Source organism: Melanerpes formicivorus, unplaced genomic scaffold, assembly GCF_026170545.1.
Source record: "Melanerpes formicivorus ecotype bairdi unplaced genomic scaffold, bMelFor1.0.p_v2 SCAF_123, whole genome shotgun sequence".
Taxonomy (NCBI): Eukaryota; Metazoa; Chordata; class Aves; order Piciformes; family Picidae; genus Melanerpes; species Melanerpes formicivorus.
In genome coordinates, this window is record NW_027142475.1 from 229,641 (window position 1) to 242,962 (window position 13,322).

The window sequence follows — 13,322 nt, forward strand, 5'->3', positions numbered from 1 at the left end:
TCTGCTGCCGCCCTGCCCCAGCGCTGGCTGCTACGCTGACTGTAAGATACCCTAACACCTTTCTGCTTCTAGCCTCCCACGCTTGGCCGTCACCTTTCTGAACATTGTTTTTTATCTTTTTGTCAAGTCCCAGCTCGGGGAATTCAGACTCTGCTACAGAGCACGGACAGAGAGGTTGGAACAACAGTCTGTGGCAGCCACATTCGTGTCCCAAAGCAGAGATCCGTCTCCCTGCTCCTGTCCCACCTTCCCCTCCCACCAGCTGCAAGCCAGGGCCTCATCTGCATTCGTCTCCCTTCTCACCACCAGAGGAGGTGTAGCACAAGGTTTCAGTCACTTCCTCACCCTTAAGCTGTTTTTTCACTGTTTTCTCTCCACAGGAAAGTCACTTTGGTGACTTCTATACTGAAACAGAGACAAGTCTCAGTGGACACACTGCCACCTTTAAACACACAACAAAAACCCCAATTCACTAAGTTAGTAGTGGCAAAAAATCCCCCAAATAAAAAACAAATTACATCTCTATCCCAATTTGTTGTCAGACTGTTGTGTTCCATTGACATTGTGACTAACCAGGTCCATTACAAAAACAAAGTAATCATGAAATAAATAGATGTTGACACTAGTGGGCTTTCAGGGGTGTTATAATTCATCATTTTTCCTGCTTTCTTCTCCAGCTTCTGTCATCTTCGCTTTTTTGGACCCTGTGTAACAAAGTAGATGCAGTTATGCACTGCCAGAGTTGTTACAGCACACAAAGCAGTGCTGAAGTCCCCAACATTCACTAAGGGTCCCACCAAGCTCATGTCTGGTGCAGAAGTTGTGGGTGATTCTTGGGAACTGATACTCAGCTCCAAACTGCTGAGGACCTTCCTGCCCTCCACCCACTGGGCACTGCTATCCTCACAGCAGGACTGACAGAGTAAGCAGGCACCAACACACCACCTCTCTACCAAAGACAGGCTTCGCACCTGCAGCACTGGCTAAAACCAGTGACCCTGGCACAAAGCAGCTGCTGAAGCAGGAAGCAGAACTTCACACTGAACAATGGAGATGTAGGAACAGTGAGGAACCAATGCTTTTGTCTTCCTCACTGCAAAATTAACAACTGATCTGTAATCAGGCATTCTACCATCTGACTATCCTCTACAGCTACAATATGGCAAGAAGCACAACAGACAGCTTGCACTTGTATCTGTCAAGCTCTAGACCACTGATCAAGCATTTACCCACCAGAGTCTGATCTGGGCTCATCTTCTATTGCTACTTTCTCAGCTGTAGGAGGTGTCTTGGCTGGACCGATATCCTCAGGTTTGTCTATGTTGAAAGCAGAAACACAGGTGAAGGGAGAACACACAAGAGCCCAGAAGCAGGGAGAGGAGGTGATGAGTGGTGAGGTTCACAAACAAGGTGCTGCAGGACTGTAATATCTCCCTCTCACAGTGTACCTCTACAACACTCAGAGAAGTATCACACAACTTGAAGTTGGTTGGTTGAACTTCTTATTTCTTACTGCCTTTCTCTGCTGAGCTTTATGCCCTTTAGAAGCCCTGCAGGTTCACTGGTTGCACAGGCAAGTCACCTTTGGAGCTCTGACTGCAAGCAGGGTCTCTTAATCGGGCCAGAGGAACCATCAGGGAACTCTGCTGACAATCAGCACTCTAGATTTAGAAGGACCAGTGCACTTGGAAATGGAGGATCTTCCAGGAGTATAAAATAGTCCGAGTCTTAGCATGCCAAGAGATCTTTTTTTCCCCCCCTGAGGTCCATTGAAGCTACAAACCTTTCTTATCAACAGCTCATTCTACTCCTTGATTTAGGACACAACCTTTAAAACTTGGCTTTGACACACAGAATGCAACTGACAGCTTGTCTTCCTTCCCTGGCAGCCAGCCATCCTAGCAAGTTAGCAACACTTTGTGTCCCTTCACAAAAATTCCCAAGTCAATGGTGGGGGCAAAAGGACACTGCCATGCCTAGGCTGTCCCAGCTGCCTTTGAAAACTAAGAGATGGATCCTTTAATCCTACAGTTAATTACTGTCTTCTCTTCAGCTCTCTTTCAGTGAAGGCAGGGCCAGGAGTGTTACACAGTGTACACCAGAAGTTACATGCACCTGCTCTTACCTTCTTGTCTCCCCTCCGTGGGAGGGATAGTGCTCTCTGCCTCAGAGGCTGCTGTAGCATTCTTGCCTGAATCAGGTTTTGTGGCATTCTTCTCCTTTCTGGGTTTGGGTTTTGCAAACTTGGCCTTATTCAGAAGATACTGCACTTCCCTGTCCAGGGCTGCTATCTTCAGCTCTACATCCTTGGACAGCAGGACAGGTTTCTCAGTAGGAGAGAGCTTGTTCTGTTCAGCCAGTGTCTCGTTTTTCCACACCTGTGGGATGCAGGAAGAGTTGTTTTGTGAATGCTTCTGGGCCCCAGGAGCCACTGTGCATCCTAGTACCTCAGTCACTGCTCCCAGGCCATCTAGCTCACTCAGTGTAACACTGGCCCCTGCTACATTCCACCAGCTTCTGAGTTACCCAGACAGAGGACAAAACAAGAGAACAAAAGACAGCAGCTGCTTTTAAGAACTGTATGCAGCATTCCTGGGGATGTTTGCACACAAGAACCATTATCCTCCCAAAGCAGCCTGGGGTCAAGCTGGGCGTTAGAAAAAAACTCTCCAACACACCAGAAGGTTTGCAGGTAGCATGAAAACCAAACATGAACACTCTGCAGTACGATCTGTGTGACAGGAGATACAAGCCAGACTGCCACCCCCACCTCCCCCAGTCATTCAAGCCTTTATTACCATTGTTTCATTAATGGCTTTTTCCAGCGTGCTCAGTTCCACCTCTGTGAATATCTGGTCAGACTCTGGAATCATTCGTGCTCCCCTTAAAGATAAGAAGAAAGATAATTGTTAAACCAAGCAGACTGCACATGGGCACTTGCTGTTCAGGGCTCCAGGAACCACAATAATCAAGTCACTGCACATACCAACCAGTTAGCAGATTTTGCACCCTTATCTCTCGCTTCTGCAGGAAGCAGAATCCTAACTCAACCTCCCAGTGCTAAGAATGGGATACAGAGCCAGCTAGCACAAGAGCAGAAAAACATGGAACACAAAAAACTGAGGCCATCACACCACAACACAAAAATCTGCTTGCAAACGTTGTGCACAGCACTGGACATTTCCTGCCCTCCCTCTTTACTCACAGCTCACACCTTCTGTCTGTGGGATTTGTGGAACTGGGCACTGAGAAGCAGGGGTTTGGGTGCCCTAAGAAGCACCAGTGACTATCAAGCCAGATGCAACTGGGTCAAGCTTTGTCAGCATCTCAAGAGCTGCACAAGTGCCCTCCCAGCAGCATGCTCTCACTTGAGGAAGATGGTGGAGTGGTTGAGCAGACTCTCCAGGGCCGCCAGGCGCTCTGGCCACTTTCTTCTTTCCTCAACACGGAAGAAGAGGTTCCTACACAGCTTCTTCAGCTCTGAAAGTTTGTCTTTCAGCTCCTGGGAATGGGACAGAGGGGAAAGAAGACAATCAATTTGCCCAGTGTTTGGCATTGTAAGCCTCTGCAGTTAAATCTGCAGGTCTTAATGTTTACTCAGTAAAACACACCATGGCAATACCTTAGTTGTGGCTGCATAGCCCTCTTCCTCCATCCAGTTGGAGGCCTCACTCAGCTTTTTAGAAATGTCATCTCTTTGCTCCTCTGTGGAGACAAACTGATACTCCTCTTGGTAGAGCTTGTCCTGAAAATAACAATACAAAGCACTCCCATCAAATACCACAGAGAGTGGACATAACACAACCAGCTCACCCACTTGCTGTGGCTGGGCTGCAAACTCCTGGGGTGCTGCCTAAACTGGCCCAGAGATTCTCATCCAACCTGCCCAAATCTGAGCTCCTGCTCCTGGCATTACCAGAAGCATGACAGTAACACAGCAGGAATAGACACCCAGACACCATACATGCACCAGGTGTATGATGGTAAAGCTGCAACCACTGTAACTTCACACACACTAAATATTAATTGTCTCTTCTACACAACAGCTCTTGAGAAGCTGTGGTTTCTTTCCAGCCCAAGTGCAACTGTTCCAAAACACACAGGTAAGCACACATGAAGGATATTAGAACCCCAGAGTTAAAGGAGAATGTTCTTTCTGCATCAAAAAAACCTGCCCAGTCCATATGGGTGTGGGAGGCCTAATGGTAGCAGAAAAAGTGACTGAAATCAGAGATCCAGGCTTTTCAAATCAGCTTCCCCCAGCTCAAAGAACTGCCCTGCACTCAGATCAGCCCAGCTGCATTAGACACTTCTACCTGCTTTCAGGAATTCTCCTTTCTGTCTCCCCTCTTACCTGAGTCTCAAAGATGAATGACTCCAAGCTGTTTGCTGATTTTTCTCTTTCCTGTTTCTCTAGATCTCTGACTGTCAGGTCTTGGAGTCTAACATGCAAAGGGAACAGAAATCAAAGGTAGCAAGTGCCTTCACATGAGCAGCACATCACAGACATCAGCTTGAGAGCAGCAGCATTTTGTAAGCTACCACCATTCCACAGCAAGTCACCTCCTTGATCATTTCAAACATACTTTTTCATGGAGCTCTTCAGGTCGTCCTCCAGCAGGTCAGGCACATCATTTATATCCAGTTCCATGGTAATTTCATGGACAAGCTTCTGCTTCTTAGGTGCTTTGATCTTCTTCTCTTCTTCTGTCTTGGTAGCTGTGCTGTCTCCAGAACCCTTGGAGGGTTGCTCCTCTTTGGCAGTTCCTCCATTCTCTTTGGGATCCTGCTGCAGGCAGAATAAGTTTTATGTTCCCAGGCAAGGGAACATTATTTGCATCCTACAACTTTCTCCCAGTAACAGGGGAAGAATTCCACTGGATGCTGGAGAAACCAAAATCACAGTCCTGTTCTTTCAACCTGATGCTCACCTGAGAGACTACTTTCTCGCTGCCTTCCTTGTTCTGTGACTCTGCTTTTGGAGGGGCTGTTTCCCCCTCACCAGGAGTCTGCTGCTTCTCTTCTCCCTGCTCTTCACCAGCATCTTCTACACTGTTTTTCTGGTCCTGTTTTTCCCCCTGCTCTTCTTTACCTGCTTCTGCTAGGCTCTCTTCTTCCTCCTGGTTACCACAAGCAAGCAAAGGGGAAACCAAAGCAGTGTTTTTAGTATCAGAATTCCATGCAAATGTTTTACAGAGCAGACAATTCTTTGCAAAAACAATTTGAACACATGAAAGCACAACAAGACCCAAGGGCTCCCTCCCACCTAGCAGTCACCCTGGGGCTCACCTGAACCGAGTCTGTCAGGTTCTCTCCACTCTCTGGTGTAGGGCCACCACCCCCAAACAGACTTGAGATGGTATTGCCAAGTTCTGTCAAGGGGAGACAAAAATATCCAGCATATCTACAGGAAATCTAAAGGACTGAAGTGCTTCAGCTCTCCCAGCCAGTGCAGGCAGCACAATACACAACAAGGGACATCAGAACTCAGCACTTACTTGTCAGCGTTGACTCCTCCTCCAGCTTGTCTTCCACCAAGGTCTCGAACACAGATTCCACCTTGGAGAGGAGAGCATGAAATTAGTTTTAAGAAGGGTCCATCAATATAGGAGAGGGAGACAGAACTACAAAACACAGGCAAACATCACAGTAGGGGTGGTGCCTACCCGGTCAAGACTCAGTACTCCACTCTCATCCATGTTGAAGTGAGCTTTGATACCTTTGGATTCATAATCCGAGTGCTTCCTGAAACTGTCCCCAACTCCCTTTAGCCTCACAGTTGTGAGATTGAGAGAACCAAACACCCTGGTGATAGAGACAAAACTTAGGTTAATGATGTTACAGAACAGCAGAGTGCTTCTCACAGTCCTATCTGCAATGAGAACTGCACCAGGCAGGGGTGGGTTTGCTGCAGCCTACAGCTCAAAGAACAGCTCTGGCAGTGCCAGTGACCTGGCAGGCACAGGCCTGCCCTACAAGGTTCCCAACAAGCACACTGCACTGCCACAGGGCTCTCTGCTCAGGTGCCTGCTTCAACCCACCGCATGTCATCCTGGCTCAGGAAGGACAGGTCCCCATAGGTGACGTAGAACTCAAAGTCGTCGGTGTAGCGGTTAAAGGTGATGACTTTGCGCTGCGGGTAGGCTGCCATGTGCTGGAACAAAATCCTCTTGTTGTGCTTCAAGCTCTTGGATTTGTCCTCCTCCTCTACTTCACGAGTGAACTCCACCTGCACCACAATCAGAAAACATGGCTCAGGCACTGCAAACTTCCTCTGTGGTCAGGTTTCCACAGCACTGGCTGCTCTACCTTGTGCATAAGCTGAGGGTCAGGTAAGTGATCCTCAACAAATACTTCCACATGCCAAGCTTCTTAGCTATAACAGCACTTCCACAGCATGGGAGATTGCCTCCTGCCTTCTTTATCAGACTGGCAGGAAGACAGCAACAGCATCCTTACTTGAAGGAATCCACAGGTTTCTCCCAGCCCCATCTGCCGCGCCCCACACCTCGCACAAAAGAAAGCAAGCCAAGGGTTACCTGGATGGGATACACAGCAGCATCCCGAACAACGAAAGGCTTCACCTTAAAGGCTTTGCTCAGAGCAGCAGCCTGGTAGACTGCACCCATTGCAGCAGCCTCATCAGCATTGATGTTCTTGCCCAGTTCTTCCCTATAAAGTGAAAGGCAGCAGACATCAGCTTTGCAGCCACTGCCACAAAGAGTGACTCGTCACTAGGAGACAGACTAGAAGAGGGCCTCACATACTCACTTGCCCACAGCTTTCAGCAAAACCTCCTGCACTTTGGGGACTCGTGTGGCACCACCAACTAGAATCACCTGGTCAATTCCATCCTAGGGATTGCAAACAGTCTCTTGGTCTTGAGAAAGTAACTTTGGAAAGCTAAGTTCAGGGCTTCCTTTTGCTCCCTTCCCTAGGCACCACACACTGCTGTGTGCTCAGAGAACACCCCTACTACACCCTGCTCACCCTGAGCAGGTTGGTGTCTGACATATTTCAGACAGGCTGACACAAGCCACACCAACATGGGGGCCCCAGAGTCAGGTCTGTCAAACAGAGACAACATGACCACTGCTTCAAGCCACTCACAACGTGGGACTCCATTCAAAATTAAACATGCCAATTAACACCAGAGGAGCCAGTGACTTGGACGGTAAGCGGGAGCAGAACAGATGGAAACACGGACTCTGAGAGGTAACTCAGTGTCCTGCATGGAATACCAGACCCAGAAGATGCTTATGAGCATCCTGGCACCCTGGAACAATGAGCCTTTAACCACACAGCGAAACTCTCCAGAGGACTGCATCACGTTTGCTCCAACTACAGCCTGCATCAGGGCTCCTAAACAAGAAGACCGAACAGCAATAGTTGTGTTTTCAACTGCAGAAGAGAGACCAGAATCAGCATCCATTACAAAAATATGAAAGATCAGTGTTTCAGACATCCAGCCTAAGAATAAAGTGTTTGGAAAAGAAGGAAAGGCTTCCCCCAAGTTGCTTCCAGTGAACTGTGCAGTGAGTCACACCAGACTCCTGCTTGGTGCCACAGCGATGAACTGCTGCACCTGCAGTGCTGACAAGGCAGTCACCGATACTTTGATCATGACATGACCACACAGAAACTTCAGGCTTGTTAATGCATTTCCAAACCTACCAGGTTCATCTCTGCACTGCTCAGAGCCTGCTGCACAGGTCCTGGGACCCTCTGAAACAAGTCAGAGCACAAATCCTCAAATTCCTGCCTTGAAACCTTGGCCTTGAAGTCGATGTCATCTAGTAGCCCCTCAATCTGTCCAGGAAAAAAACACCAAGCCAGAATGGAATCATTTGTGGGGTATTCTCCAAGGAAGATCTGTGCTGACTCGCCCCATGCAAAAAGTTCCAGCTTTCTTAACACACCCAGGACGTGAGCACACTCGTCTGTACCCTGTCACGGCTAAGGACAGGACAGACTGTGGACTGAACAGGCAGCTTCTCCCCGCAGAGGTTTTTTCACCAGCCATCACATGACTCTCACTGAATCCATGCATTTTACCACCAAGGGCACTAAGTGGGCACAAGCTGTGAGGACCACCCCCAAACAGCGGGAGCAATGCTCTTCAGCACAGTGAGTCCACAGAGGTACAGCATTCCCATGCACCTGTCCTTAACCCACCCCTCCTTGGTCCCAGGAAAGCTGGAGGGCACACCTGTGCCATGTGGTCAGCGTTGGCACTCAGGACAGTCTTCAGGCGATTGGCCTCCTTCAGCAGCTTGGCCATGGCCCGGGGGTTCTTCCGGACGTCCTTCGCAGGGTGCTGCTCGTTGAAGAGCTTGGCCAAGTGGTCGCGCAGGCGAAGCTCCATCTCCAACCCCCCCAGCGTGCGGTCAAACCTGAGCGGAAGAGCCAACAGGGACGGAACAACTCAGCCCAAGCAACAAACCAGGGCTTAGTGCACACCTGTGCAGAGCAGGTGGTCAGGAGCAGCTGCAGCATTCAGCTGTGACTGAAAGAACGACACTGGCCCCAACAACATCAGAATGAAACAAAGAAAAGAGAGATTCGCCACCACAGCCACCACCACCCTTTGAGCAGGAAACTTTCTTACATTACAGGCCTTGCTGCTAAGCACATTAAACACCTGAGAAGCCCAAGGGTAACTGTCTCAGGTCCCAGGTATTTTCTGGTGATCCTCAGCAACCCCTCCTCATGCAGGAAACCCACTCCAAGAGAATGTTCTGCTTTTTCAAACTGACATGCTCCACTTCTGTGAGATGACAGGAAATAGCATTACACCAAAATGGCTCCAGGCTACAAACAGAGCAAGCCTGAAGCAGATGAAGTACACTGGTTGCCTCCTGGGCTCCCAGAAGTTCTCAGTCAAGAGCTGTTCTGTACAAGACAGCAGCACCAGAATTACCAGGAACTGGAGCCTTCTCGCTCCAAACACTTCCTGCTCTGCCATCCGAATTACTGTGCTGAACACTTGCTGCAAAGTTCCACATTTAAAAGACTGAAACAAATGGTTTGTTCCCTAAGTCCTATGGAGTTTGTGCAACTCATGCTCAACTCTTACCCAATGCCCTGGATCTGCAATTGAGGTTGGGTTCCCAACTCCTTAGTTTTCACTGTCTGATAGGTAACAATTGTACAAACGGTGCTCCCTGCTCCCATGTCGTAGAACATGATGTTCTGAAAAGAGAAGCTGGGATGGTGAGGCAGAAACACCTGGATATCCCCCACACATAAGAAAAGAACCCATGGCTGACCAAGCTTGGGCCAGGCCAGGACTGTCTGCTCCCTAGCCCGGCTTTAGTCCCTAACAGCAGCACTCCTGCTCTGACCAAACGCAGGCATGCTTGGCACAAGCGGGCAAGAAAACTTTCTTCATCCACTTTGTAGATCAGAAAACAAAGCTTTGCTCCTAAAAGGCTTCTTTGGCCTCAGGGAAATCACCCACTTCAGAGCTGGTCTCCCAGCACCTCAGAAAACTGCTGGTGTTATTTCCCCAGGGCTGATGGCCAAATACAGGAACAAACACAGGTTTAGAACAGGGGAAGTCCCAGCCACCTGCCTTCACTCCAGAAGCTTTCAGGCTTCCCTACACATTTGCCTCCTCTCACTGACAAGCACATGAAAACAGAGGGGGTGGGCTGGTGACCAGAAGCCCCTTCCTCACACCCAGGCCCTCCTGACATTGTCTGCAGTGCTGTCTGCCCCATGTGCAGCACCCACTTGGGGCCCTGCCTGCCCACCTGCGCGGTGGCATTGATGTCCTTCCTCCGGAAGACTCCGTAGTTGAGTGCCGCGGCGGTGTTGGCGTTGATCAGCTGCAGCACCTTCAGGTCGGCCATGCGAGCCGCCTGCAGCACCGCTCGCCGCTCCGCCTGGTTGAAGTAGGCAGGGACGGTGATCACTGCGTCCTTGATGGGCTGCTCTGCAAGAGTCACAGGGTTACACTGACTGTTTTCCATCAGCACAGCCACCTGCAGAGACTCCTTGCAGGGAAGTGAGGGTAATAAAGCCAGAGTATGCAAGGTGAAGGCATGTACAGAACGCAATCCTGAAGCAGCCCCAGCAGCCAAGATTGTCAGGGCTGAATCTCTGGGTCCAGCAGACCTAGCAGACTTTGCAGACTGTCACAAAGCTGCAGATCTACTGAGCTCTCTTGCACCCATTAGGACACTCTCAAATGCTCTGGGATACCTTAGGTTTCAACAAATACAATCATCACAGAGCCTTACTGCTACACTAGGCTCACTCTCTGGAGAGAAAAAAAAAACATCTTTGGACTGGCTTAGTACGATCAACAGACACCACAAGGGCCTCCTAGTAACCATACGAGTCAAACACATAAGTGGAATGCACTCCATTCACACTCCTGTGGCACAGGACTGGCAACCCAGCAGAGAAAACTCCAGACAGTCTCCTGCCTGTCAGCTGGCTGTACAAGAGAGGGCAGCTTTCATTCCTTAATTATAGCTTATTTCTGGCAGCTAGTCTCCATCCAGTCTGGTTACAACACAGAGCTAAGAGCTGCTTCCACCTTTCCCTGCAGCTGCACACTGACATATCTCTGCTCCATCTGCACAGGCAAGTGGGAGAACACTTCACCCTTTCTATAGAGATTGCCAGCAGGGGTCCTTCACTGCAAAGCTGCGTGAAGACTGACCCCCAAAGTAGGAATAAGACCCCAAGCCTGCACCATGTTCAAACCAAGGAAAACCTGATAGCTGCCAAGTCTGTAAAAGCCTACAGCTGAAAAGATGCAACATCCAGTTTCTAAAAATCCATGGGTCTTCACACATCTCTGACCTCTGCTAGAATCCTACAATACACAAACACACAGAAATACTTTAAGGAACAGCTAAATCTTTCTAACCTGCAAACTCCTCAGCCAGACCACGTGAATAGTTCAGAACCATCCCCAGCATCTCCTCTGGAGAATACTGCATTGTTCTAAAAGAAACAGACAAGAAATAAAATTAGAGCAATAACAGAATCATCTGCAAAAGCCAGGTAGCCAAAGTGCCACCCAGAAGGTCCCCAGAAGCAGCCACTTACTGGGACAGCTTGAAGATAACTGTCTGCCTCTTCTCATCCTTCACCAGCTCGTGCTCTGGGAATCGGGACTGGTACAGAGCCACATGGGGGTTATCCATACGCTTACCCAGCAGGTCCTGGAAGTATCTGAATGCCACCTTGGGCGTCCTTATGGACTGCAGAAATCAAAAGCACATCACCAGCTGCCTCTCTGGCTTTGCTGTTGTCAAATAAACCTCTCCCAAGCCACGTGGCCAACTCCTGTTACAGGAGGTAGGAGCACAAAGAGTTGTTACAGAGAGCCAGTAACACACCAAGCAGACAAGAAGAGCAGAACAAGAAATAAAGCCCAGCTCAGACAAGAACCCAGCAGTGGGAAGATGCATCCTGCATAAAGGAACCGCAGGTGGCACAATGAGTAAACAGAGCTCTCACCATGCCCAGCGCGCTGTCACCGAAGAGTCGCTCGTTCTCCTTTAAGGAAACGGCCACCGGTGTTTTCCTGCGCGACTCCCTGCACAGGGGGAGAGGAACAGACCCGGTGGAACAAGTCAACATCCACTAGAGTCCCTCGTGAGGGTGGGCACTGTTTCTGTTCCAGAAGGACTAAGGGAAAGTGCTCAGGTACCACTTGCAGAGGGCAAGGCCAGACTCCTTTCATTCCTCCTGATGCCCCTCACAACTCAGGCAGATAACTAAAACAACAAACGTGCATCACCTGGACAGGCAGCTTTCGGATTCAGTCCCAGCTGTGGCGGGCAAATGGTTATTTTGCCCATAACACAAGAGAGCTTACAACAGGTGACTCGTTTCTGCTCCAATTCCTACACTCCCAAGTGACTATTTTGCTGCAATAACTGCAAAATAGATTATAAGTGAACCACCAAGCCCAGTGCATGCCACCCGCTTCCAAACACCTCCTAATCCATTACCACCGCTACAAGAAGAAAGGCTGACAAGTAACTTGCTGGAACACACTGCTTTGTACTTGGACAAGACTTGCTTGATTTTTGCTTTTCTCCTCCAGCAAGCAAGGCAACACAGTTCCCTCATTCTACCAAGAAGTTTCAGGGATTTGAGTGAAAAGCCTGTTTACGGTCTTCCGGTCTAGACTCCCAGAAAATGAGGGTGTCCCTACATGCACATCCTCTCCCAGCTGTGTGTTTTCAAGGCAGTGCTTTGGGCATGGGTCACAGTAAGGGCACCCAAGCAAAAGGAGCGTTTTTTGCTGTACAAACTGCGGGGTTCTGAACAGCTGCAGCAAAACCAATCCACCCCTGGGCTCCTTTATGGAAAAGCAAGAATCAGAGCTCTTCACTGGCCAGGCAAGAACACATCGCCACACCCTTTCACATCTGAACCACAATCTACCCTTTACCACGTGGGCTTTAGACAGCTCACTTAAAGGACCCCCAGATGCCAAGAACACCCCTAAAGTAAAGTTACAAACAGCCCCAAACGATGTTTGATAGCTGCTCACCAATGGCAGGAAGCAAAGCAGAAATCCTACAGCAGAGGATGGGCCCACTCCCCTCCAACCAGCATGAAGGAGTTACCACAGCCCTCAGTACCCTAAGTCACTGCGTCCTTAGGGCACACAATGATGCTTGGCGGCCCAGCAGAACACAGCGGAGCTTCCGCCCCCCCCCACCAACTACCCCTCCAGTATCTACGTTATAAAGGACTTGAAGAACAGCTGCTCACTTGTTTAAGACAATCTCCATCGGTACCCCAGGTTTCACGATGGCGATCTTCATCGACTCGCTACCCACGTCCACCGACATCACGGCCACAGGCTCTGCAAGACGAGACAATGAAAAGTCTTCAACGTGAACTTACGGCACGGGAGACCAAACTTCTTAAACGGCACTGAGCGGCTCGGGACGAGGGACGAAGCCAGCCGGGCCGCACACAGGGCACGAAGGGCCAAGGGGGTTAGCAGCCCCGCGAGAGGAGGGCAGCGCCAGCTGCTCACCACCCCACACGTTTTCCCCGAGGGCCAGCGGCACCGGGCCACAGGCCCGGCCGCCCCCGCACCGCACTTACCCGCCCCAGGCAGATGAAGAAAGACGACCAGCCAGGCCAGCGCCCAGCGGGGCACCCGCGCCATCCTCGCCACCGTTCCGACCCCCCCGTGCCGGTCCCGGCCCGCCGGCAGCGCTGCGGCGGCGACGGCGACTTCCCCGGCGTCTCTCGCCACCCCCGGCCCGGACGCGGCGCGAGCTCATTGGCGCGGCCGTCAGCGACCGGCCCCCGCGCGCCAATCCCGACGGCCCGCG

The 13,322-nt window shown here is 50.3% G+C and overlaps 1 protein-coding gene across 2 annotated transcripts; it reads right to left on the minus strand.

Annotated features, from left to right (window-relative positions):
- Positions 1-525: 525 nt before the first annotated feature.
- HYOU1 (hypoxia up-regulated 1) lies at positions 526-13,252 on the minus strand. Of its 2 annotated transcripts, none has more exons than XM_068167853.1 (24): positions 13,090-13,252; positions 12,748-12,841; positions 11,479-11,557; positions 11,065-11,219; positions 10,883-10,959; positions 9,756-9,937; positions 9,077-9,192; positions 8,210-8,393; positions 7,675-7,809; positions 6,772-6,854; positions 6,540-6,672; positions 6,042-6,229; positions 5,667-5,805; positions 5,499-5,559; positions 5,290-5,372; positions 4,932-5,120; positions 4,587-4,786; positions 4,355-4,442; positions 3,623-3,745; positions 3,369-3,502; positions 2,799-2,883; positions 2,126-2,378; positions 1,234-1,317; positions 526-704 (listed from the first exon to the last, which is right to left on the minus strand). In XM_068167853.1, exons 1-24 carry the CDS (start codon positions 13,151-13,153, stop codon positions 643-645), a joined length of 2,991 nt encoding a protein of 996 aa, XP_068023954.1. In that variant the 5' UTR covers positions 13,154-13,252; the 3' UTR covers positions 526-642. The 2 variants fall into 2 exon arrangements, with proteins under 2 accessions (XP_068023954.1, XP_068023953.1); XM_068167852.1 differs by having other exon boundaries at positions 4,587-4,789.
- Between the last annotated feature and the right edge of the window lie 70 nt (positions 13,253-13,322).